This window comes from Monodelphis domestica, chromosome 6, assembly GCF_027887165.1.
Source record: "Monodelphis domestica isolate mMonDom1 chromosome 6, mMonDom1.pri, whole genome shotgun sequence".
Classification (NCBI taxonomy): domain Eukaryota; kingdom Metazoa; phylum Chordata; class Mammalia; order Didelphimorphia; family Didelphidae; genus Monodelphis; species Monodelphis domestica.
In genome coordinates this window covers 188,452,421-188,479,635 of record NC_077232.1, presented here as the reverse complement: position 1 = coordinate 188,479,635, position 27,215 = coordinate 188,452,421, and the positions used below count along the sequence as shown (strand labels likewise).

Sequence of the window (27,215 nt, the reverse complement as noted above, 5' to 3'; positions counted from 1 at the left end):
AAGTGTTGGAAGAAGAAAGACATCAATGAGTATGAGAAAGGCAAGATGGAAGGCTTAAGAAAAGCAGTGAGAGAGAGGTTGCGAATTCCTTATTGAAGCAGAACAAGTAGGTTCTGGATTCAGAAAAGCTTCATATTCTAATAGTAGCTGTTTTTGAGCAGGGAACCCAAGGCTTTCTGCACTGAAATCTTTAAACTTGCCCCCATTGCCTTCTTTGAGACAAACACTGGCTATAAGACATTGCCCAGTTTTCCCTTATTGGAGCTGGAAATCTTTGGCAGAAATGAACCCCAAATAATTCTGGAGAGAAAGACACTGTCATCATGGGATACAAGCTATGATTACTTTCTATTGTTTTGCTATTCGTTTCTATCCCAAATAAATGTTTTACATTTCAATTCCAACTGTTGGCCTTTGTTTTGCTAACAGATGAGTCATTGAATATGGTATGTAAGCTAATTAGAGAAGATTCCAAGAGTTTGGAAATCTGAAAGGGGAAGAAAGGAACCAGAAAGATCTATTCATGATTATTTGTTATTCTTCTTAACCTAACACAAACATGAAAATTTCCATATACCAAAAAAAGAATTGAAAAAGAAGACTCATGATGTATAGCTTAAAAAAAAAAAAGCATATGCTATATTCAATTTGGTATGTTATCAAAGCAGTCTTCCTTATGTGTACCCTTTAAAACCCCTTGATCCTTCTTGGCAAGGTCTACTAGGACTTTCCAATACCCCAATCTCCTGGGAGGAAGTGGGAGAAGAAGGGGAAGTGAAGGAGGGCCCTGGAAAGGGTCAGACCAACAATGGGTATCAGATTGGAGCTTAGTTAAATGTTGAGGGTGGTAATACTATAGAACTGGGAGCTGGCAATGCCACTTCAGGAAGAAGACATTCCCTCTGGACACTGGCTATCTTTGGTGCCCCACACCCAAACCCTAATTACCCCACCTTCTTTCTGGCTATTTTAAGAACCTCAGGTTACAAATATGGTATGCGTGTCAGAGAGCAATTTAGGCCTTCCCAGGATACATTAATTTGGCATCATTCCAAACCCAAGAACAATTTTTTTGCTTTTGTTGTGGAAAATGGAGGAATTCAAAGCAGGCTAGAAACAAGAGGAACCAGAGGATGTCTCATGCAAAGGTCTTGGCAATAAGATGCAGGATGAATACGGTTGGCAGAGTCCCAGGCTTTATTCCTGATCCAAACATCAAAGATGCTTTCTGCATTCTGCAAGATGGAAAGCATCTTTCCAAAAGCACGTCCTAAGTGTGCCGTTTCTTTTGTAATTCAGTCAAATTGAGCACACTATCATCCTTTATATTTCTGTTCAAGTAAATTGATGCTATACTACTGGGACACCCCCGACTCTGGGCCAAAATTCAACAAGAGAGAGGTTTCAGGCAAAGGGAGTGCTTAGCCCTTTCTCCTTCTCTTGTTTAATTGGCAATGCTTCTTTATATAGAAGCAAAAAAATCCCCAAAGGGGGCTCCCGTTAACTGAGGAATGCTAAACAAATTTTGGTAGAGGAATATAAGGCAATGTTATTGTGTCACAGGAAACAATCGCTTTAAAGAATTATGAGAAATAGTGGAAATTTTATATGAACTGATAGAGCTAGGTAAGTATAGGCAGAAAGATAATATAGACAATGATTATAATAATGTACATGAAAAGAGCAATAAAAAAGCAAAAAAAAAGCATAGGTAGAAAGATAATATAGACAATGATCATAATAATGTACACAAGATGAGCAATAAAAAAGCAAAAAAACAAAAACCCAAAACTAAAAAGAGTGAAAAACCCCAGAATAATTATTGTCAACGTTGATTGACAACTCTCACCTCTAGTAGTGTGTGTGTGTGTGTGTGTGTGTGTGTGTGTGTGTGTGTAGGGAAGACATTTGAAGAACATGATATGCATTGTCAGACATAGTCATTGTGTCAGTTGGTTTTATTCAGCTGTTTCTCTTCATTACAGGGGAAGAGTTCAATGGAGATGAAGCTTAAGGTCAAAAAAGATTGTATAAAAATCAAATAAAACTTTGAAAAAATATCTCTGGTACTTGTTAGAGACCAAAAGAAAACCTGCCCTTACATTTGTATTGAGTCATAGTCCAGTCCTCTGTGTATATATTAAATTATGATGATCTGGGACTACAGAAAGTTTTATGTAAAAATCACTTAAGTATTTCAAAATTTTAAAAAGTCATAAGCATTTTAGTTGCCCTTAAAAAATGTATAACCTCCATTTTCAAGGAAAACATAAACAATATGGAAAAAAGAGGGTTCTCCCCCTCACAGACAATTTCCCCTCTTGTCTCTGCTTGGGGGACTTTGGGGAATGTGTCCCTAGTCGATGAAGTTCCTACGAGCCTGCCAATGCTGGTTTGCCTCCAAAAGATGAATGCATTATTTCCAGTTTGCTCATGCCCAGCAATTGTAAAATGCCTTCATTCACAATTGTTCTGGCTCACAATAATCCTGTGCTATCACTACCATGAGGGGCCCCAGTTTGCAGATGAAGGTCAAAGTCACAGAGAATTAAAGAGCTCTCCCCCGACAGGGCTCGGGTCATGTGTACCAGTGATGGCAAGCTGCTGCTCTGCTTCCCTGCCTCCCATAGAGCTAATAGGATTCATCTCATCTTCACTGCACCTGCCCTGGTAGGGGGAGTATCATAAACTTGTCCACCTGTGTACGTGGACCACTGCCCAGACTCAATGGGGCATTTGGGAGTGGGATGAGGGATGTGGCCACCATCCCACATGCCATATTTCAGAAGCAGCCTCTTCCAGGACTTCTCTGAATTCTAAAGTGCTAGATAAAAGCTAGCGAGCATTGTGAAGATTCTTTGCTTTTTGAGTTGTGACTGCTAAAAGTGATCTGATTAACAAGGCCATGAGACTGATAGACCTAGAGGCAGCATGCCTTCATATAGTATAAAGAAAGAATCCAGTGAAAATAATCTAGACCTGAGGAGGTGGGGAATAAAATATAAGCCAATGATCTAAACAGGATCTTGGGACCAAAAACCAAGTTCTCAACTTATCTCTCTAATCAGTCTTCCTCATAGTTGCCAAACTGATGTTTTTGACCTCCAAGTCTGACCATGCCAACCTCTTTCAGATATCATCAGTGGGTCTCCCTTGCCTTGAGGTTAAAACATAGACTCTTCTGTTTGAACTTTAAAGCCTTTTACAATCCGGCTCCAGTAGATCTTTCTAGGCTTACTAAGTAGGATTTCCCTTTGAAGATTCTATGGTCCAACCAAATTAGTCAGCTAGGTGGTCCTTGTACATGACATTCTTTGTTTAGTATTTGTTCTCTCTCCTCACTCTTGTCCCATAGAATTCTAAGCTCCTTTCAAAGCTGAGCTCATTCCTACCTCTTATATGTCCCCTTTCCAGATGTTCTTCTCTTGCTCTTGAAATTACTTTGCATTATTTTTATATGTATTTTGTGTTTCCTTATCAATGCATATGTTGTATCTCACTGCTACCCTCAGGAAAATTCAAAGGCTTAGAAAGCAAGGATATTTTTTTTCATTTTTTAAATCTGTATCCCCAGGCCACTGCTTTGAATGTCTTTATTAAATATTTTTTTTTAAAAAACCCATCTTACCTTCCATCTTAGAATTAGTACTGTGTAATGATTTTGAGGCAGAAGCATAATAATGGCTAAAGCAGTGATGGCAAACCTTTTAGAGATCAGGTGCTGTGACCCACTCCTTAGACTGTGTGCCATGCCCTGCCCCCAGACCGAGTGCCATGCACACATTGCCCCTTGCCTTACCCCAGATGGGGGAGGGGGGCGGAAGCACTCCCATTGGGCTACTAGGCAGAGGGGCAGGGAGGTGTGGTGGAGAGGGGAAGGGAGTAGCTCCACCCAAGTCCCTCTGCCTTTCTAGTAACAAACTCTGGCAGGAAATGGGGTGCATGCCCACAGAGATGACTTTGTGTGCCCTCTTTGGTACACATGCCATAGGTTTGCCCTCACAGAAGTAGAAAATGGGGGTTAAGTGACTTGCCCAGCGTCACACAGCTAGGTAGCATCTGAGGTCAGCTTTGAACCCAGGACTTCCTATCTCTAGGCTGGCTCGCAATCCACTGAGCCACCTAGCTGCCCCCTTATTAAGTATTTATTGGGAAGACTTTTGGATCACATGAACAACAAGAAGGAGAACTAGACAGTTTCTCTGATCTACACAACCTCTCCCAAAAAGAAGTTATATGGCAAAGATAAAGCAACTTTAGTTGTGTCTAAAATCCAAAAGAAGATTAATATGAAATGACTCATAACTGATGCTTACTGAGCTTGTGCTCACTCACTTCTTCTTCCACTTCTTCTCATGCTACCAGCATTGAGGCTGCAATAGCATACCCAAGAACTGGACAGATGGGCTTACAGCAAAACACAACCCTACACCCATCTTCCCTCTCTCTTTCCAGTGCCTATGAAGACCATGGCTCTAGGTTGTGAGAATCTGCTCTGCCATGACAGTTGTCACAGCCAGTCCTATAGTATCAGTGCTGCAAAGATCTGATAACCAGTGAAAATTAGCCCTTTAACACCAGTGGGCAGGTCTCTCAACTGTCAGTGCCAAGACAGAGAATTGAGAAACCAACAGAGTGGGATAGGGTACCAGGACTATACTGAGCCAGAGGAAAAGAGCTCAGTATCCAGTTGGGTCCAATTCTATCCACCCAAGAGTCGTTTGGGCCAGAAACGCAGGCTGGAGAACCATAAATTGCTCAGAGGGAGAGTAGGCTGATATGCTTTGAGATCCAATCTCCAAGGAAACCACCTTCATGAGAAGGGAGAGATCCAGAAAAAGATTTCAGGAAGAAGAAAACTCAAAGATTTTGAACATAAGCAGATAAATTGACAGGGAAAACATTAACCACAGAAGGATATACATGGTCTTGTAAATTAGTCAAGGCAGCTATAAATAAACAATATGAAACAGAGGAAAATGATCTAGCACTTAAAGAGACAGAGGACCCTATGGAATGTAAGGACAACATGGAACCATGACATGTTTCTAAATGATTCAAAAGAGAAATGAGAATTACAAAAACAGGATTTATAGCTTGTACAGCAAAAATAAAGGATTGAATAGAAAAGCTGAAATCTGCAATGGCAAATATCATCCAAGAAGCAAAAGAGAGAACAAGAGACTGGGAATGCAAATACACTGAAGTGAAGGACAACCTAGATGAAACAGTGAGCAATACCATTAAGTAATAATATCCTCACTATGCAAGCCAAACAGGCAGATCTCGAAGACAGTATATGGAGAGACAACTTAAAGATCATAGATCTCTCAGAACATGGTAAGACAAAAAATCTCAACACCATAAAATTATAATAATAATAAAAGCTAACATTTAACATAGTGCTTTCTATGTGCCAGGTACCTTTATAATTATTATCTTAGCTGATCCTCACAACAACCCTGGGACATAGTTGCTAATATTTTCCCAAGTCTTACTGATAAGGAAACAGGCAAATTGAGTTTAAATGACTTGCCTAGGGTCACATAGTTTCTCAGGACAGATTTGAACTCTGGTCTTCCTGACTCTAGGTTCAGTGTTTTATCCACTAAATCACTTAGTCACAAGAACTGCCCCAAACTTCTGAGCATAGAAAATGAAATTTCAGTTGAAAGAGTTCATAGGTCAGCCCCAGAAAAAATACATACTTGTTGAACTGAATTATTCTAGGTAGAAAAGAAGCCCAACTTATATTCAACTCTTGAGCATAATTTCAGCACCTACTGTTTTTCTTAGTCTACCTCTTAGAGTTTATTTGGACAAAAATATCATTGCATTTATAAAAGTAGGGACATAGACCTAGGCAGTTCTCCTAGGGTTAGGGAATTCAAATCCAGGTCTTCCAGTGACTCTAAATTCAGTCTCTTTCCATAAAAGCTACTAAACCAGACCTCTAAAATTAGTTCCAGAATTTAGTAATGAGTCATTTTGAATGAAAGTTATCCATTTTAAGTTTTGTTTTATAGTCCTTGCACACACATACAGCAATTTAATAAATGTTTATTGGATTGAATTGGATTATAAGACTTCCTTTCTTTGTTGTTCAGAGACTCAAACAAGCAATTTACTTTTTTTTGTTGGTTAGAGACTCAAAGAAGCCAAGATGTGTATAAAAGGTCATCTGTGTCCCTTAATTGGCTTTTGTGGGACACAGAACTAACTAGGAAGGAACATGTCTACCCTGCGGGCAGAGAACCCTTCGGGTCTATGTACCCTGCAAGGATAGGATTCTCATTTTCTACTTTTTATTCAGGCTGGGTACCAAGATAGTTTAATTAGAAGCTAGATAGAGTACTTCAAAGGGATGGCAAGCTCTGGTCCCCATGTCCTAATCTGTATCATGACAGCAGTTTCCTGCTGGATTGTGAATGGACCTGTTTTATTCATCTTCAAACTCATGAATTGTGTTAAGCGATTTACCCTGGCAATCAGCTGTGGTGATCGATTCATCTGGGATGCAGCAGGGCAGATCTATTTTCATGTGGGTATATACAAGGGAGCCAGCTGCCTAGAAGCCACAGTGGCCTCCAGCTGCCCACCTCGAGGAAACAACAGGAGGACTCAAATCACATGCAATCAATTTTTCAAAGGCTCTTGATGGCAAATAAAATTTTATAATGTAAAGAACCTTCACACTCAAATAAGGCTTATGCAGCTTAACAGAGGATGGGGTTTATTCTTCTTCTGGGAAAGATCTCCTGTACCTCCAGGAGGTCTGAACTATTCAGACTGAGGCAGCTTGGATGGCAAATAATTATGGCATATACTTTCTGGCATAAATTAGTAAATAATCAAATAAATGCTCATTTTAACTCAACTGAAGTTGAAACCTCTTACACTTTTCATAAAATGACAAGCAAGGGATTCACAGCTTAAGGAAAACTCTGGGGACTCTTCATTTCTGGGATATTTCCCTCCTTTCTCTCGGCTTAGTTGGGCTTCAGGAGCTAGCAAAAAAACTCTTCAATTCTCTCTGACTCTTTCCCTTTCTGCCCACTCTTCCTTATGAAGAACCAGGGAAGTAAATGAAGGCTGTCAATTTTAGCCTTTCCTACATTGTTGCAATGATTAAAAAATTTTAGCCTATAGAAATTTCTGCTCTCACTAAATTTGATTAGCCTTTTCCACTCATATAGAAATTGTGGTCTTGGAGTCAAGAGATCTGGGTTCAAATCTCAGCTCTGATATATACTAGTTATGGGACCATATATGCTAGTCACTTGTCTCTCCAATTCTCAATTTCTTCAGCTGTAAAATGGATAGAATAGTTCTTGCTGTGCCTACCTCAAAGGTTTAATTGTGAGGAAAGCACTTTACCAACTTTTAAACTGCTTAGGAATATAATTTAATATTTGGAATTTCATATGTATTTCATACATCTACAGCACTTTATGGTTTGCATACATTGTTTTACATACATATGCTTATCAAAGTATTCTACATACATAATCTCATTTGGGCCTCCCAAAGACTCTACAAGGTAGGGACTAATTATTACATGCATTTTATAAATGAGGAAACTGAGGCTCAGAGATTGTAAGTGATTGTTTAGAATCTCACAGCTAATAAGTATCTGAAGAGGGATTTGAACCCAGAGCTTCCCATCTCTAAGTCCACTACTCTACTGATAGAACCAAGGAATGGATATCCCACCAGATAGCCATAAGCATTAGGAGTCTGCAGAAGAACAAGCTAAGCATTAGAATGTTCTTTCTAATTTTCAACAATAGTTATTACTTTTCAGGGCAGTCTAATTTCTTGTAAGGCCTGGGACAGTTACATGGCAGATCCATTCATTTGTTTTTATCATTTGCCCTTTTCACTTTTTATGTGTTTGCCTCATATTAACCGCCGAGTCACATGCGCGCATAGAATAATGATTAACAACCAAATTGCATGAGGGCTGTGGCCTGGACTTCTGGGACTGAGATTATCAAAGCTACAAGAAAAAGGAGTCTAGCAAACTCCCAGGAGAAAAATGAGCTCTAGCTTTCTAGGAAGCACAGACTCTTCCTTAACCTTTATTTTACCTACATTTCCATTTTTGAGGATTCAATCATAAGCCTAGAGGCCAGGATGCCGCAACAGCTTGAGAAATAAACCAGAAGACAAGGGATTTGGGCTTAGGTGAGTAGCTGGGAGATGTTAAAAAACAAGGCCATGGGTAGTAAAGGAGGTAAAATGTATGAAGTACTATAAGACAACTCTTCCTCTTATTTTTTAAAATTGTATTTTTTTTAATGTGAAGGAAGGAAGCCTTGTAGTCCCAGATCTCAAACTATACTATAAAGCTGTGGTCATCAAAACATTGGTACTGGCTAAGAGACAGAAAGGAGGATCAGTGGAATAGACTTGGTGTAAATGACCTCAGCAAGACAGTCTATAATAAGCCCCAAAACCTCAGCTTTGGGGACCAAAATCCACTATTTGCTAAAAACTGCTGGGAAAATTGGAAGACAATATGGGAGAGATTGATTTTGGATCAACATCTCATACCCTACACCAAGATAAATTCAGAATGGGTGAATGATTTGAATATAAAGATGGAAACTATAAGTAAATTAGGTGAACACAGAATAGTTTGTGATATTTGGGTAAGACCAAGCAAGAGTTAGAAAAAATTACAAAATGCAAAATAAATAATTTTGATTATATTAAATTTAAAAGTTTTTGTACAAACAAAAACAAAGCTACCAAATTAAAAGGTAAAAAAATTAAAAGCAACAAATTAGAAAAAAAATCTTTATAACAAAAACCTCTGACAAAGGTCTGATTACTCAAATTTGTAAAGAGCTAAATCAATTGTACAAAAAATCAAGCCATTCTCCAATTGAAAAATGGGCAAGGGACATGAATAGGCAATTTTCAGTTAAAGAAATCAAAATTATTAATAAGCACATGAAAAAGTGTTCTAAATCTCTTATAATCAGAGAGATGCAAATCAAAATAACTGAGATATCACCTCACACCTAGTAGATTGGCTAATATGACAGCAAAGGAAAGTAATGAATGTTGGAGGGAATGTGCAAAGTTGGGACATTAATGCATTGCTGGTAGAGTTGTGAATTGATCCAACCATTCTGGAGGGCAATTTGGAACTATGCCCAAAGGGCGACAAAAGAATATCTGCCCTTTGATCCAGCCATAGCACTCCTACCAAGGTTTGTACCCCAAAGAGATAATAAGGAAAAAGACTTGTACAAGAATATTCATAGCTGTGCTCTTTGTGGTGGCAAAAAATTGGGAAATGAGGGGATGCCCTACGATTGGGGAATGACTGAACAAATTGTGGTATCTGTTGGTGATTGAATACTATTGTGCTCAAAGGAATAATAAAGTGGAGGAATTCCATGGGAACTGGAATGACCTCCAGGAATTGATGCAGAGCGAAAGGAGAAGAACCAGAAGAACATTGTACACAGAGACTGATACACTGTGGTACAATCGAATGTAATGGAATTCTCCATTAGTGTCATTGCAATGATCCAGAACTATTCGGAGGGACAAATGAGAAAGAACATTATCCACATTCAGAGGAAGAATTGTGGGAATAGAAACACAGAATAAAAGCAACTGCTTGATCACATGGGTCGATGTGATTGGGGATGTAGACTCTAAATGATCACCCGAGTACAAATATTAATAATATGGAAATAGGTCTTGATCAATGACACATGCTAAACCCAGTGGAATTGTGTGTCAGCTATGGGAGAGGGTTGAGGGGGAGGGGAGGGAAACAACATGAATCTTGTAACCATGGAAAAATATTCTAAATCAACTAATTAAATAAAATTTAAAAAAAAGATAAAAAAATAAAAACAAAATTTTATTTGTTTTTTTTTTAATTATTTTTCCATGGTTATGTGATTCCTGTTCTCTTCCTCTCCTCTTTCTTCTCCCCTCCCAGAGCTGACAAGTAATTCCACTTGGTTATACATGTATTATCACTCAATACCTATTTCCATATGTTCCTCTTATTAGAAGTGAAATATGGGCCAGAATGGATGACATTCTTTCTTTCTGTGCCCAGAAATTCTTAGTGGAAGAGAAGAGGGCAGAAGATTTCATTCTATCCTGCTTGTGAGTCTGTGAGTTAGGTTGGAATGGGGCAAGAAAGCTTGAAAAAGTAGAGAGACTTTTTGCAAAGAGCACTGGACTTGGAATCAGGGATTGGGGTTTGAACCCTGGATCTGCATGTTACTACAGTGTGACCTGGAGTTTTTCCTCTCTCTGGACCATAGGTTCCTCAATTGTAAAATGAAGGGAATGGACTCAATGAGCTATAAGGTCCCTCCTATTATATACATACATGTATATATGTATATAGTATGTTTATACGTGTACCTATAAAAATTCAGAGCTTATATAAGTACATAAATGTTCACATATAAGTACTTACATAATTTTTGAGTTGCAGGATAAAATTAAATCTCCTCACTTTGGCCTTTAAATCCCTTCCCATTCTAATTCTAATCTATCTTTCCAGATTTATTTTACATTAACCCCCCTCCCACATTCTACTTTCTAGGCACACCAGTCTATTTCCCCCTACTTCATTCATAACCTTTGATCTCCTCCCTCCATGTTTGGAATGCTCTCTTCACTTCTTAGAATCCCAGGCTTCATTCAAGGATCAGGTTCACCCTTTCCTCCTCTGATTATTTTGTCTTTACTTGGTACATATGCTGTGTTTACTTATCTGTTTACATAAATCCCTCCAGTAGAATGTTGGCTACACAAATTTAATTTTTTTTTTTTGCTTCCCCGGTCTTTAGCACAATGCCTGGCATGGTGTCTCTAGAGTTTGAAGATGTGGGTTCAATTTCTGCCTCTGATACTACCTCTGTGACTTTGGGAAAGTCACTTTAAAAGCCTCTCGGTTTCAGTTTTCTCATCGTAAAAAAGAGAGTAGTTGAACTAGAAAGCCTGTAGGACTCCTGCAGGCTTTAGAGCTAGCAACTAATATAGGAATTTATTAATAAATACTTATTGAATCAATCTGAATTGTCAGATACGAAGAGAAAGAAGAGAGAAAATTGGTTAGAAACCTTTGAAGTAGATAGAAACAGATGTGTGTGTGTTCATAAAAGCAATAATTTCTAATTAATCGAAGATGTTGGCTCAGGAATATGCAACACTTCTTTTGCTAAATGAGATGAACAGGATTTGTGGGTGTAGATCATAGATTTTCCATCCTCTGGCTTGCTGCCTGGATTCAATTTAACCTTCTATAGTCTTTCTAGATTCTGTGTACTTCCTGGTGTTTTCTTTTAATTCTAACATCCCACAGTCTGTGAATGTTTGTCACCTTCTCTACATTCCTGGGAGTATGTTATTGCCAATCACTCCTTCTGCTGAAGTCACTTTCTTGACATTGGATGCATTTTAAGATTTCTTTTACATAAAACAGACACATATTGCTGCTAGCTTCTATGTATTCTCAACTAGAATCAAAACGTCTGAAATTGGCAGCACTGCACAGGCGAAGAGCAGTGTATATTAATCTAATCCTTTCCTCATAACTCTAAGAGGCAGGCCCTACTTTCATTTCCATTCTTAAAAGTGGGAAGAGAAAAGAGTATGAGCAGCTAGAATCTATTCTCCTTCAGGTCTACGCTGACTAAAACTGGAGTAAAAAGACCAAGTCTGCATCATCAAGCTTATAGCTTGACTTTTCTCAACCTGATTTTAGGATCTTCTATTGATTCACATACTTCCACCATTCATAGGATTTCCACAGGATCACGGATTTAGGAGCCCTGGAGACAATCAAGTCCAAACCCTCTCATTTTACACCTGAGGAAACTGAGGCAATCTCTTATGCTGCTCAGCAATTCAATATAGTACAATTGTGTGACTTGGACAAAGGGGGAAAAGATGAAGAGGAAATATAGTGGAGTGGAAAGAATGCTGAAATGATTTTGAAACCCCATTCTGCTTCTCTTATTTATATGACCTGGGACAAATCACCTAAATTTTTTGGGACTCTATTTACCCATCTGTAAAATGAGGTTGACTAGGGCAACCTGGTTTCTTCTAGCTCTAAATCTGACTCAATGATAGTCTATGATGATTTGAAAAGCTGTTGAAATGGGGAAAAAAGATAGGCCATGGTCTTTTTGGGCGATATCCCAGTATTGATTCCAGACTGTGTGAACCCAAAGTCTTTGAAGACTGTGAATGGGCTACAAAAGTCATTATTGAAGTCCATTAAATCAATTAAAGTCCTTTTGTAATGCTTCATTATGGCCACTAGGTGGCAAATGGATACAAAACTGTGCCTAGAATCAGGAAGACCCAAATTCAAATCCAGCCTCAGATACTGACCACTACTACTACCATAACCTGTGTGACACCTCTTGTCTGTTTAAGTTTTCTCAAAGTTAAAATTGGGGTAATATTAGCGCCTACTTCCACAGTAGCTTGAGAATCAAATGAGATGTTTCTAAAGTTCTTAGCATAACACCTGATATACAATAGGCACTTAATAAATACTTGTTGCCTTAATCTTTTTTTTAACCCTTACCTTCCACCTGATTCCACCAAAGAATAAATACTTTGCATTGGTCCCAAGAGAAAAGAGTGGTAAGGGCTAGGCAATGGGGGTTAAGTGACTTGCCCAGGGTCATACAGCCTAGAAGTGTCTGAGGTCATATTTGAACCCAGGACCTCCCATCTCTAGGCCAGGTTCTCAATCCACTGAGCTACCCAGCTTTCCCCTCCGTTAATCTTAATGGGTTCTTGAAGGTGGAAGTTCTAAGCAGCATTGACTTCATCATCAACATCATTAGTATGTTATCTCATTTGATCTTCACAATGACCTTGAGATGTGAGGAAATTGAAGTTGAGAGAACTTACATGATTTACTAGAATCACACAAGTGATAGATGTCTGAGGCAGAATTTGAACTCAAATATTGCTGGCTCTAAGTCCAGCACTCTATCCAATCCATTGTGCCACCTAGCAGACACAACCTAGAAAGGCTTTGAGTACAGAAAGTAATGGACTAGTTAAGTTCAGAAAGGCTTGTCAACAAAGAACTTCCCACCAGGTAATAAATTTTAGGTGGGGTGAACGGGGAGGGGAGGGGGTTCATTAAAAATGGTCTTCAAAAGGATGAAAGAATTATAATATGTATCAGCAGAAGAAACAACCACCCTCACAGCACTTATCCTTTTGATGCTGAACAGACATGTCCTAATATCCTGGCAATCTGTAGCCACTGGTCCAAATTTTCTTGTCCTTTGAAAAAGTTTTACTTTTCCCCAGTTACAAGATTTGACAAAATGGAACTATTCCCTAAAAGGTATGAGATCTACAACTCAATTCAGATAATTACAACAAATTATTATTGTGTTGGTTCATTATTCATAATGAAGAAACAACAGAAGCTTTAAAAAAAATTAAGGATGAAACAATAATGTCTATTGTTACTATTCTGTTACATGGTTCTGAAAATGTTGCCTATAGAGATAAAGAATAAAATTGTGGGAATACGCTCTGGAGAAGAAGAGGCAAAATCCTCATTCTGTGAAGATATGTGGATTTACTGAGATTACAATTGCAATTAATTATAAAAGATAATTGAAACAGCTAATTACTTCAGTAAAGTAGGACATAAAATAAATCTACACAAAATCATCAGCCTTTCCTTATATTAAAACAAAACCTAGCAGTATGAGATAGAAAATAATTTCCTTTTAAGATAATTGTAAACTTAATTAAAAATAAACAGGGAGGGTAATGTGTATCAATCTTTGAAGACACATCTAGGACAAAGATAAAATACAAAACATTCTTTACAGAAATAAAGAGCTTAAATAATTAGAGATTTTCATTATTCAGAAGCAATATGACACAGTGGATAGAGAACCAAGACGACTTGAGTTTAAATTCTGCCTCTAAGACACCCATTAGATGTTAGTTTGGTAAATTACTTAATCCCTCGTTGCTCTAGACTAGTAATATCAAACCTTTTAGAAGCTTTTAGACGCTGTGTACCCTGGTTTGCCCTCCAGATTGAGTGCCATGCCCTTTCCTCCAAAGACTGAGTGCCCCACCTTACCCCAGACAGGGGAAGGAGAAAGGGAGCAAATAAATGCCTTCATTGGGCTGTTGGGCAGAAGGGCAGAGAATTGTGGTAGAGAGGGGGAGGAGAGTGGCCCAAACACTCCTCTCAAGGGAGGAAGTAAGTGTTTCCATTGGGCTGCTAGGCAGAGGGGCTGGATGGAGAGAATTAAGGGAGCAGATCTGCCAGAGTCCCTCTGGATTTCTAGTAACTAACTGGAGAGCAACAGTGCACATGCCCACAGAGAGGTCTCTGTGTGCCATCTTTGGTGTGTATGCCATGGGTTCACCATCATGGATCTAGGCATTTCCCTATAAATATCAGTGGCAGAGGAGATGTCAACCTGTTCTGGCAGAGAGAGACCATTAGCATCATAAGTCAAGGCTCTACACCATTCCAATTGATTGGGTATATTGATTAAGTGATGCCAGTATAAGAAAATGACAATGCTCTCTAAATTAATTTAAAGATTGAATGCTAGGCCATGAAACTACCAAGGTATTATTTTGAAGAACTAAAAACAAACAACAAAATTCATTTGGATGAACAAAAAAGGTCAAGAATCTCAAGGGAAAATTTTTTTATAGAGTGACTAAAGGGAGCTAACATTTAAAAAATCTCAAAATATAGTATGTTGTAGTCATCTTTAAAACTATTTGATAATGGTTAAAAATAGAAAAGGGGATAAATAGAAGAGATTAGATAAGCAGGACTTGGTAGCAATCAAACAGTAATCTAGTCTATAGGAAACACAAAAAAACGAATTACCAAAGTAATGATGCACTATTCAACAATAATTGTTGGGAAAATTAGAAACCAGTTTGGTAGAAATTAATTTTAGACCAACTTCATATATTTTATACCACATTAAATGTCAAATGAATCCACAACCATAAAAAAAAGTTATATCCAAAAAAATTTATAGGAAAATGCAAAGAGGTACCTTTCTCAAAAGACTAGGAAAAGAATAACCATGAAGGAAAGATGAGACAATTTTGATTAGATAAAATTTAAAAGCTCTTGTATGGATAAAATTAGAGCAGCTAAAATTAGAAGAGGAGCCATTGATTAGGAACAATTTTATCAGCAAATATGTTTGAGAAAAATTTCATATATAAGATACATAGGGAATTGTTATAAACATATAAGAACAAGAGCCACTCAATATAATGGTCAAAGACTATGAACAATATTCAAAAGAAGAAAGGTAAACTCTTAAGAATTATATGAATGAGTTCTCCAATTTACTAATACTAAGAAAAATGTAAATTAAGACACCTCTAAGGCTTCCACTCATACTTATGCATATGGCAGACATGAATTTTTAAAAATTAAAAATTTAAAAAATTTAAAAAAATATGTTAAAAGGGCCAAGGAAAGACTTAACACATTTGATAAAACTACAAATTGAGCCAACCACTCTAGAAAGCAATTATATTATATTAAGAAAATTACTAAATTATATAAACCTATTCATCTAGTAATACCACTTCTAGGTATAAATCCCAAGGATGTCAAATAAAGATGGAAAGGTCCTATGCATATAAAAATATTTATAGCAGTCCTCTCATAGTAGGAAAGAACTGAAACTAAATTTCATCCCCTTTGATTAGGGAATGGCTGAATTCATTTAGACAGATGAGTAGAATGACAATGTAGGAAGTGATGACTGAAGAATTCAGAGAAACTTGAAAGATACATATGAACCAATGAAGAATGAAGTAAGTAGAACCAGAAAAACAATTTACATACTAACCATGTTACACACTAACAACATAACCATGATCATGCAGGGGTGGCTAGGTGGCACAATGGATAGAATGCCAGATCTGATGTCAGGAAGGCTCATCTTTCTGAGTCCAAATCTGGCCTCAGACACTTCCTAGTTGTGGGACTCTCGACAAGTCACCTAACTCCAATTGCCTAGCCCCTTCTACCTTAGAATCAATACCTAGTATTGCTTTTAAGGTGGAAGGTAAGGGTTTAAAAAGAAAAGAATATCAATAAAATATTTAAAAGGAAAAAAGGGAGCTTAAAAAACTTGCAAGATGGCGAAGGTGCCAAAATTTGTGTTCTTAAGAATTAATGAAAAAGAATGTGAAACATAAGAGGGACATAGGCCAGGTGCCTCAAAAAAAAAAAAGATCCAATTGGGTTATTAGAAAAAGCTCTAGAGTCAGAGGTCCAGGGTTCAGATTCCACCTCTAATTACTGCCTATGTGACCTTGGACAAGTCAATTAACCACCCTAGGTTTCAGTTTCCTCATTGTCAAGTGAAAGGTTGAAGTTAGATGGTACTTAGGTCCCTTTCTAGGTCTTGATTTTTGAAACTATTATCTATTACTCTAAAGTTTTGAATATCAAGAGGGCAGAAGAGAGGAAAGAGATATCACAGATGACATACATATATCTAAATTTATTAAGTGCAAATATAAATTGTGAAGTACCATTCTTTGGATTATGATCTCTTTAGCTTACTTATAGTCATCTGTGCTGATTAGTGAGAGAAAATGTGTTTGAATTTCAATCCTGAATTTCTTAACAAAAGTCTGGATATTTTCCAATAATGACATTTGTAATCAGACATATGGTCGCTTAAGCTAACACATGATTATTTTTACCACACAAATGCAGAATACCAATGTGCTAATTGTTCTTTCTGGTTCGTGAATTTTAGCACCTATTCAGTCTGGCATCTGAGCTGAATCTGGAAATCAACAAACCATCCCCCATCCCAGTACATTTATGTAGCCTTCCCCTCATCCCTCAGCTGAATTTCTCATCTCTGTCAGAATCTTGATTTTCTTTCAAGAAAAGCAGATGCCCTTGGCTCCACAAAGCCTTCTCTGCTCCTTCCAGCTGAAAGTGAGCTCTCCTTACCTAAATATTTCTCTAACACTTTGGATTTCTTCTTTGTTCTCATCACACACTTTATTTGTATAATGTTATTTGTATATATTTCATATTCTTCCAAATGGATGAAAAATTCCATGACAGCAATGACAGTCATTTTTTTTTCCATCAGCACCAAGGACAGTAACATCCATAACAGACATTTAATAATGGATGTTTAGTCTTTCTCCACAACACATTTATATATACACCAAACTATATACAGCTTATTAATAACCAGTATTCTATTCACCAGAGGGTTAAATGGATTTTTGCTAAGTGGATTTCTGTTTATTTTACTATTTAAATGCTTTCTAAAGGACACTTGCAAGCATTTTTCAAGAGATGGCAAATGTGTTCCCTACCCTAAACTCACAAGCCAGGTTAATAAACAATTTCCTTTTAAAAAGATAATTGAAAAACAAAACAAAACAAAGGAAAAATAGATAATTGAGATAATATATGGAAAGCAAACCTGAAAATATTACAGAAATGTTCCTAATAATAAGTATTATGTTAGTATATGAGAGTGCCTTAAGAAGTGGTACAGTATAGTGTAGAGAGAAGTAGCCTAAAGTCAAGAAGGTCTAAGTTCAAGCCCTCTCTCTGACACATATTGGCTACTCTGGGTAAGTCAATGCTCCAGGCAATGTTCTGGGTTCCAGAAGAAGTACTGATCTGGATCACATGGAAAGTGTTCCACTTCTTCCTTCCTCTCCCACATCTGCCCCAAATGAAAAGATTGCAGGTCTCAACCAATAACAGAAAAAACTCATGTATAGTAAGGGCTTAACATATGTTTGTTGAATTTGTATAACCCAGTGGAAGTGCTTATTGGATCTGGGAGCAAGAAGGGAAAAGGGGAGGGTAAAGAAAATGAATTATGGAAAAATGGAAAAAATATTTTAAAAAGATGTAAATTCAACTTGTAAAAAATAAAAATAAAAATAAAAAATATGTTTGTTGAATTGGCTGTGGGTCACTTTGTATATAAGTAAATCATATCATTTCCTACCCTAAACAAAAGGGTATGTCCTTCCTTGATCCCCATCTCACTTACATTTCCATCGTGGTTTGGGCAAGAAAGAGGTTTTCCTGCAGCCACGGCTGTGACTGTCTCCAGGATGGAAGACTCCTCAGTATTGCTGCCTGGTGTTCGCTGCAGCACATCCATCAGGTTTGTGATGAAGAAGTTGTTCTGGAGTGCTGAAACCCCTTTCTCTGGCAAAATGGAAGTCTGGCGGCACACAGGGCAAGACAGTGTTAAACTGTGTGCTGGGATGTAGTTCTGCAAACACCTAATAGAGGAAAAAATGATAAGAAGAAATCAGTATGGCAATATGAACCCAAGTGAGCTATGGTTATATACACATACACACACACACACACACACACACATATATTTAAATACTTCATAATATTTCATTTATTTATATTTATATTTAAAACTCTTACTTTCTGTTTTAGAATTAATACTGAGAATGGGTTCCAAGGCAGAAGAATAGTAAGTTGCCTACAAATGGAGTCAAGTGATTTGCCCAGAGGCACATAGTTAGGGAGTGTCTGAGGCCAGATCTGAACTTAGGACCTTCCAGCACTAATTCATACTAACCTTGATCTACTAATAATAAGAAATGGGAGGGGGAAGAAGGGAATAAGCATTTCTATAACACCTCCCATATGCCAGGCACTATGCTAACTGCTTTTATAAATATTATTTCATTTGATCTTCACAAGTGATTATCATCCCATTTTATAGATGAGGAAACTGAGACAATAAGTGACCTGCTCACAGTCGCATAGCTGGGAGATGTCTGAAACTGAATCTGAACTCGAGTCTTCCCGATTGCAGGTTCAATGCTTTCTCTACTGTGCTACCAGATACCTCCAAAGTAAAAAAGCCCTTGAATGTTTACGGGTATATATATTTTCTCTCCCTCTCAAAATATATTTGTTGTGAAGGTCATATGATATGCACATATAGGTATACAACACATTTGTATTTGTGAGGGAGGGGTTGTTAATTATGGCACTAATGATAATTCTTGTCTTGTTTTACAAGGAGCAGTTATTTTATCTCTCACCTACCTTATAGGGTTGTTGTGAGGATAAATGAGAGAATATTTAGAAAAAGCACTTAGCACAGTGCCCAGGTCTGAGAAAGTCTTTTCACAAAGCACACATGGAAAGCTAGTTGTGGGATTTGTTGCTGTTGTCTAACTAGGCTTGCATTGTTTAGAATGCCTCAGGACTCCCCAGAAAAACTGGGCTCAAATGTGGCCTCCCTCCTTCCCTGTGACAGTGAAGTACAATGGAGGGAACCCCAACTTTAAAAAATTTTTCTATTTTCTTTTCTTTTTTTTAACTTTTGCCCATGGTTATGTGATTCTCATTTTCTTCCTTTGTGCTCCTGGAGCTGACAAGCAATTCCACTGGATTATACCTATATTATCATTCAAAACTGATTTCCATATTATTCATTTTTGTAATAAAGTGATCTTTTAACACCAAACCCCCACATCCAATACCCATATAAACAAGTGATAAATCATATGTTTTTCCTTCATGTTTCTATTCCCACAGTTCTTCCTCTAGATCTGGATAGCGTTCTTTCTCATAAGTCCCTTGGGAATGTCCTGGGTCATTGTACTGCTTTTAGTAGCGAAGTCAATCACATTTGATTGTCCCACAATGCTTCAGTTACTGTGTATAATGTTCTCCTGAGAACCTCAGTTTTGAAAGCAGAAAACCTGACTTCTAACTGCCACACAGATTTCTATTCATTTTGTGACCTTGGGCAAGTCACTTTCCACAGCTGTAAAGCAAGGTGGGGTTGGATTTAATGGGTCCCTGAAGCCACTTCTAGCTTTAGATTTATTATTCTATTAAACTAACTTCATTACGAAATACTGAAAAAAGTTATGTTTCCCAGCACAGTATGGTAACACTACAAACCAGAATAACAATAACAAAGTATTCCCTGCCCATTCCTTGGCACTTGAAGCCTTCCAAAATAAACCAATTATCAGGACGTTACACTCAGGCAAAGGCCAATGTAAGCGAAATCTTTGGATGGAATGGATAACTTTGACAGGCCCTAATTTACTAAAACCCACTTCTCTCTCTATAGTAGGAAGGAAAGCTTTTTTTTTCAAATTATGTGTATCCAATTACCATAGAAAATGTAGTTTTACTATAGTTAAATAAATGTTGTAAGAAGGGAAAAAATCCTACCACACTAAAGAAATACCTAACTGTTGTGATCAAAAAGGAGGCTTGTTTGATTGTTGGAAATGTTCACCAATAGAATATGCTGGATTAATAATATGGCAAAAGGAGAGAGAGGGAGAGAGAGAAGAAGAAGAAGGGGGGGTGGAGAGAGAAAGAGAGAGAGAGAGAGAGAAAGAGAGAGAGAGAGAGAGAGAGAGAGAGAGAGAGAGAGAGAGAGAGAGAGAGAGAGAGAGAGAGAGAGAGAGAGAGAGAGAGAGAGAGAGAGATTGATTTTCTTCTTGATCTTCAGAATGGACAACCTAATTTTAGGGAATTTTTCCACTTGGATTGGGACTTCTCCATGCAAGACAGGATAGCTCCAAAAAGGGGAGGGGATAGCACAGAAAAAGCTATAGATGTCTTGAAGCAGTTTATAGGGGGAGAATAAAATTGGCTTCCATGTTAAACTGCATATTTAGAAAATTCACAAATGAGCTTTGTTGTTCATAAATGGCAAATGAAAACAAAATCTTGGTGTATAAAGGCTGAAGACTGAAAATTATCTTCTGGAGTTATTTTTGTAAGGATTCAGGCCTGCCCTTTTGACCTTGAGCCTTTTACAAATACACAGATGTTTTCCTCTGACCTAGTCTGTGGGAGGAAGTAGCTGGTTTTGAATCGATCCTCACTAAGAAGTCCCCACATGGCAAATGTGGTTAGCAAAAGCATTTTCAAAGAGAACAAAGAGAAAAGAGAAAGAAAAAAATTTAAAAGATGGCGTGATGAGAGTCTCGCCCCCTTGTCAAAATAAATTGGTGGATGTTTGGTTGGTGTTCTTTAATTGCAATTGCTTGAATAAAGCAAATAATTGGCAACTTATGATTATGGGACTAGATGTCTTAACTAGAGAACAAAAGCCTCATTGTCTAATGGGGTAACTGTAGAATTCTGGGAAAGCTCCTGGCTTTTGGAGGTTGAGGAAGGAGACTCTGTCTCTTTCCCTCATTGCCATGTATCCAGAATGTTTGCTTACCTCTCACAGAAAGTGTGTAGACAGGGAAGTACCTTGGGGTTCTTGTAACGTTCCAGGCATATGCTGCAAATCAGAAACTGCTTGTCAATCTGCCGCACCACAGGACTGGGGATGTTAGAGCCTTCACTGGCCATCCTAGACCATTGGCATATGGGTCCTGATTCCTTTTACCCTGCACGATGCTGCTAGTACAGACAAAAATCAAAAGAGACAAAGAAAAGTATTTTTAAGTGACTTGGAAGTATTGTAGTCATCGCTAGCATGCTTGTTTTAGACATGTTAGTACTTCAGAGATTTCATCAATATTGATCCTAATAGATCCAAGATGGCTCCTGGAATCATAGTTCTAGATTTGGAAAGGTAAAGGTCTTCAAGTCCAGCCTCATCATTTTACCAATCAGTAAACGGTCACAAGAATTTGAATCCATACCCTTTGACTCTAAATCTGGTATATTTTCTACTATGCCATCTACCTCTTCCAAAAGAAAGGATGGAAACAAACATTTATTAAGTGCCTACTATATACCAGGCACCATGCTAAGTGCTTTACAAATACTCTTTCATTTGATTCTCTCAACCTAGGAGGTAGGTACTATTATTATCCCCATTTCACAGATGGAAAAACTGAATTAGAGAGACTAATGATTTATCCATGGTCACACAATTAGTGTCTAGGCTGTATTTGAACTTGTTCACTGTATCACCTGGCTGTCAAGAAAATTTATCACTTGGAGGCCAAGCTCCTGGTGATGAGTCATCATGGACATAATGTTACTAATATCAGCAGAATCTTATTAAGGAGACTGGTGAGATATCCAAATTGCTAAACTATAATCCAAAGCTCATAAAACAGGAAGCCTATTGCTACAGGGCACAGAAATTGCCCTCTCTTGCTGAATATTTTATTTGTTTTCAAAATAATTTGATTTTGTGAAGCTCTCTGAAGTACTTAAAAACATTATATTTCCCTATTTTCTATTCTCTCATGCTTGGCTTATATTAAGAGCTTAGTAAATGTCTGTGGAATTGAATGGGAAGATGTTGTCCATAGATCATCTTTGAAAGAATTATAAACTGAAATAATTACAAATAACTGTTTTGTGGGGCTCCTGAGAATGCATGTTCACCCTCTGCAGTAATTCAAATTAATAATGGGATTTTGAGTTAAAAGGGACCTTCTCTCTTCTTCCCCCTTTCTGTTAGTTGCTAATTCCAAATATTTTCTCTTTCTCAAGACAGGTCTCAAGAAAAGATTTGAAATTCATTTAAAATAGCATTTAAATGACAGATAATAACTTAGAGTGTTACTTCTTTTAGGGAAATTTGCATCTTAAAAAGGGATCAAAGCCTCAAACTAAGGGAATAAAGGTCCTGCAGTGGACATGAGGTGGCATTGTCCATTACACTATATATTGGGGGTGAAGTGGGGAAAGGGAGGATGTAGAGGGCCATTCCATTGCTCCAGAAATCTCATCAACTTTCTGAGCACAATGACTTAAAAAGCTCAACCCCCTAAAGTGAAGAGGAAGGAGGAAGCTGAGAGCTTGCAGTGATAACCAATAAATATTTATTAAGCACCTACTATATGTCAGACATTATGCTAAGTGCTGAAGATGCAAAGAATGAGAAAAGTAGAATCTTGACGAGGCAATCCTGTTGATTGATTTCAAATGAAAAACACTCACTCTAGAATTAGAAGATTTGGGTTTAAAACCCACTTCTGATAATGAGGGGAGTGAACTAAATAGCCTTTGAGGTCTCTCTTCAACTCTAAACCTAAAATCCTTTGATCCTATGAATTCACCCCAAAACAAAGAGAGTAGAGTGGTTAGTGTTGCTTCTCCAGGAAAAGGTCTGGACATCAAGCTATAGAAATTATTAAATGCATAGAAATTGTATTCTTTCTTAGTTCTATACTTACTACCTTAAATCCTCAGATTTTTTCAATATTATGGTTTCAAGTTTTCTCACTATCCTTGTTACTCTCCTTTATGCCTTGTTGGTTTTGAATGCTCTCCTAAAATATGGCACCTCTAACTGAATACCAAACCAGAGATGAAGTCTGACCAAGGCACAATGATAGAATGGGACCCCTATTGCAGATTTCCCTTTTAAATTTGCATCTATTCATCAAATCATTATTTTCTAAATCTGATCCAATCCATCAAAAGATGTGGTTATTTAATGTGCATATCTCTATCTTATCTACAAGGGTCTATTTCTGTATGAGCTCAAACCTGGCAATGTCCTTCATAAAATGTGATGCTAAGAGCAAAACACAATACTCCAGGTGTAATTTGATTAAGGAAAAATTTAGCAGTTCCTTGTTCTGGATACAGTGCTTCCAATTATATAGCATGAGATTACATTAATTTTTTGCAGGGGATTGTCATGCCTCATATTGATTGTGTGACTCACTAAAATTAATATAAACTATTTTTTATCTAGCCATATTTTCCCAATTTGGAACTAGCTTTTTAACAAGTATAGCACTTTGCATTTGGCCCTAATAAATTTCATCTTATTAAACTTGATTCTGAGTTTCTGCTTATTAAGATTTAGGCAGAAGGCAGGAATCTGGTTTCTGTCATATAGTGTACCTTTCCAACTCAACCGTGAATGTCAGAAGTATTAAATCTATACTTTTTCCCAAGTCATCACCAATAACAGAGCAAAAGAGAGATGTAGTGCTCTATTGAAGTCCTATTTCCAGGTAAATAGTTACTCTATTCGACACTATTCATTAGATTTGTACAATCCTTTGATACATTCCAAAACCACTGAATTGTGCTATCATCAAAACCCATCTCTATATCTTGCCCAAATATTGTGAATGTCAAATGCCCTAGGGAAATCCAAGGGCACTATGTCCTTGACATCCTCCTGTCACCTAGGAACAAATAGCTTGACATCCACTGTCCCGTAAGAAAAAGAATTCGATTTGGAGTCTAAAAGCCTGGTTCAGGGCCTGGTTTGGCAACTATTAACTGTGTGTGTTCCTTGGAAAAGTAACTTAAGCAATCTGGACCTCAGTTTCTTCATTTATAAAAAGACTGGATTAGATTTGATCCCTAAGTTTTCATTTAGTTCTCAACCTTCCATAATTCCAAGGTTCTATGACTTGTTTTAATAAGCACATTAGTGATCAATCATCACTTCTTTTTCAAAAGTTTATAAACCATTTCTTGAAAAATTTTGTTACTTTTGTTTTTTTCTGTCACATTAATTTCTGTATATACTTCCTCTGAGTTAGTGAATTTTCATTTGTAACAAAGATTTTTTTTCAAGTTCAGTAAAACCATCCAACCCATCATCCATGTCTGACAGCATATGCAACATTCCACAACTATAGACCCCTCCCCAACTGTTCAACAAAAGGAGGGAGACATATTACTCATCTTTTTTCTTGCCTCCAAACCTAGTCATCATATTTTCACAATGTGTTCATTCTCTCATCTCTCCTTTGTCTCTCATCTCTCTCTGTTTCTGTCTCTTGACTCCCTTACTGCCCTTTTCATTGTTGTAATTGTTTTCCTAGTTACTTCTGTTTACTTCACTCTGCAATATTTCATATACATATGACCAATAAACTTTAAAAAAAACATTTCCTAGAATTCTGCTGGGAACTGAAGTCAAGTTCAGTGACCTATAATTCGCAGAATATACCTTGTTCCTTTTTCTGAAAATTGGATCATTTGCTTCTCTCTAGTCATGTGGCACCTTTCCTATCCTCAACTATTTTTCAAATAATCCTAATTTCTAACAAAGACGTATACAGTAGAACATGGTAAGAAGCACAGGGTACAAGAGACCCCTTCTTTTCAAACTAAAAATGTCACTTGGCATTAAATTAAGCCAAAGAATGTGGGGCATTCTCCATACAAAATGGTCTTAGTGGAGATACACTTCACTGGGAGTAAAATGACCTGGATTTCAGCCCTAGCTGTGCCAGAAACTAGCTGTGTGACTTGGAGCAAATCAATTCACCTCTCTGGATCCCAGTTTCCTCACATGTAACATGAGAGAGGTCAGATGAGATGATATTAAGCTTCCTGCCAGCCCGAATATTCAGTAAGTCAAGGGTTGGATGCTACCACTATTTTCAGGATTCAATGAATTTTTTAAATAGGCATTAGGTACATGACACTGGGCTGGTCTCCCTACTCTCGTGGATTCTGAAATCTCAGATTCTCTTTCATTTTAGGTAGTAGGCAAAAATAAGAGATCATTGGGAAAATAAAGCTGAAAGGTTGTATTGTTGCTCTGCTAGAGATACAGGAGGAGCAAAACTGCAATTGTTGGAGAAGGCAAGTTAAAACTATGGGTGTGACAAGCTTTGTCTTTGTTACATACAGCCCAATCTTCCTATAATTCTCATAGGAAATTTGTCACTGGTAGGACCACCATAAGGTCAGTAGGAGAGGAAATCGAGTACTGGAGAAGAGAAAGATGAAGAAAGAGCCCTCCCCTCCCTCCCCCCCCAAAAAGAGAAATATTTTGGTAAATATTTAACATCAGGCTAATTCTAGACTAATGTCTAATATGCTGATCAAGGGAGGTTAATATAATATATCACATGTGGAAGAGAGATTAATGTTCATTGTCAATGCAAAACAAATTGTAGCATTATTATAGCATAACAGGCTTGCTGTACACATAGAGGGAGTTGCTTAATGCACTCTAGTGTTAAATTGGGGGAAGACATCGACCATGGTGGGAGGGGAAAAGAGAGGTCTTTGCTACAATTGGTATTGTACAGTAGACACTGTATCAAATTCTATAATTTGATTTTTCTTTGACATCAAACATTTTCCTGATTCTCTAGGTAACATTGTTCATTCATTCATTCATTTCCATTGACTATTCAATGTACTCATATCAACTATGCAAGTACTAAACCAAGCACTGGTGGGCATACAAAGATAATGAAACTTAAATCTAGCTTGATGCTGCACACTGATGCTAATAAATACATTTAAACATATCCTCCCAAACAGGAGTAAGATTTATTATTTTTTAAGGAAAAATATCAGAGACTGTTAAATAGGAAGGGTGCTAAATTAAAAAGGCAGCAGCTCTTTTCTCTTATTAATCAGAATTCCTCATGGAGAACTTATGTATTAAACATAACCTCGGGAAAAACACAAATCCTTCCAAAACATTTTTAAAAATCAAATAATATCTCTGGCATTCAAGGCTGACCCTTTGCCCTCTCAAATGTCCCCATATATAACCCATAATTCTGTGGGAAGGAGTGAGGAACAGCAATGAAGAAGATCCTAGTAGGAATGGAGAAATGAGAACAAATTCTTTGGTACATGTTTTCTAGGGTTTGAAATCCTTTGAGAAATCGACGTATTTTATATGGCTGATGGGTCAAAGACAGCAGACTATGGATTATACAGAAGCCCTATGCTATTAGATTTGGTTTTTAAATCTCATATTTTTAGTATTTCTAGATTGCTACTTTTTCCTTTTCTGCTGCTATTTAAGTTCTGTTTCTCCAAGGTAACAATGTATGATATTTTATTACTGGGTTAGTGACAATAGCAGGGAACATGCTGAATCAAGAATTTTGGAATTCTATGGGTATAGGGGAAGGATTCACCTAATTAGTAATGGCATAGGATTAAACAAGCATGATTGTAATACAAGAAGTTATTCATTAAAGAGAAGATGTATGGATATGTACTGTCACAGGCAGTTAATTTCCATTATGAATAAGGGATAAAAGTAAGAATGAGCAAACCAAAGAGAAAAGAAAAATAAAGTGGCCTATGTATACTAACCCCAGTTAAATTAAAACTATTTCAGATGGACTATTCTGTGCTTTATTAGGTTAGAAGTTACATTTGTCCATACTATTCAGAGTCTGTAGAAAAAATATAGGAAACCATAGACTACTCCAGCTGGAAAAATAGGTCAGTAGGTTGTCCAATCAGATCCCCTTCT

General features: G+C 37.4%; 1 protein-coding gene across 9 annotated transcripts in view; it reads right to left on the bottom strand.

Annotated features, from left to right (window-relative positions):
• The window catches only part of TRIM2 (tripartite motif containing 2), a 241,076-nt gene that overhangs the window by 41,741 nt on the left and 172,120 nt on the right, over window positions 1-27,215 (bottom strand). For 6 of the 9 annotated variants that reach the window (XM_056802777.1, XM_007496222.3, XM_016423168.2 and 3 more), the window contains 2 exons: window positions 21,264-21,445; window positions 18,081-18,318 (listed from right to left, as the gene is read on the bottom strand). In XM_056802777.1, the coding sequence (XP_056658755.1) occupies window positions 18,081-18,318; window positions 21,264-21,397 (372 nt within the window). In that variant the 5' untranslated portion in view covers window positions 21,398-21,445. Of the gene's footprint in view, window positions 1-18,080; window positions 18,319-21,263; window positions 21,449-27,215 lie in introns of all 9 variants that reach the window. The other 3 variants (XM_007496221.3, XM_007496223.3, XM_007496219.3) reach the window with 1 other exon arrangement.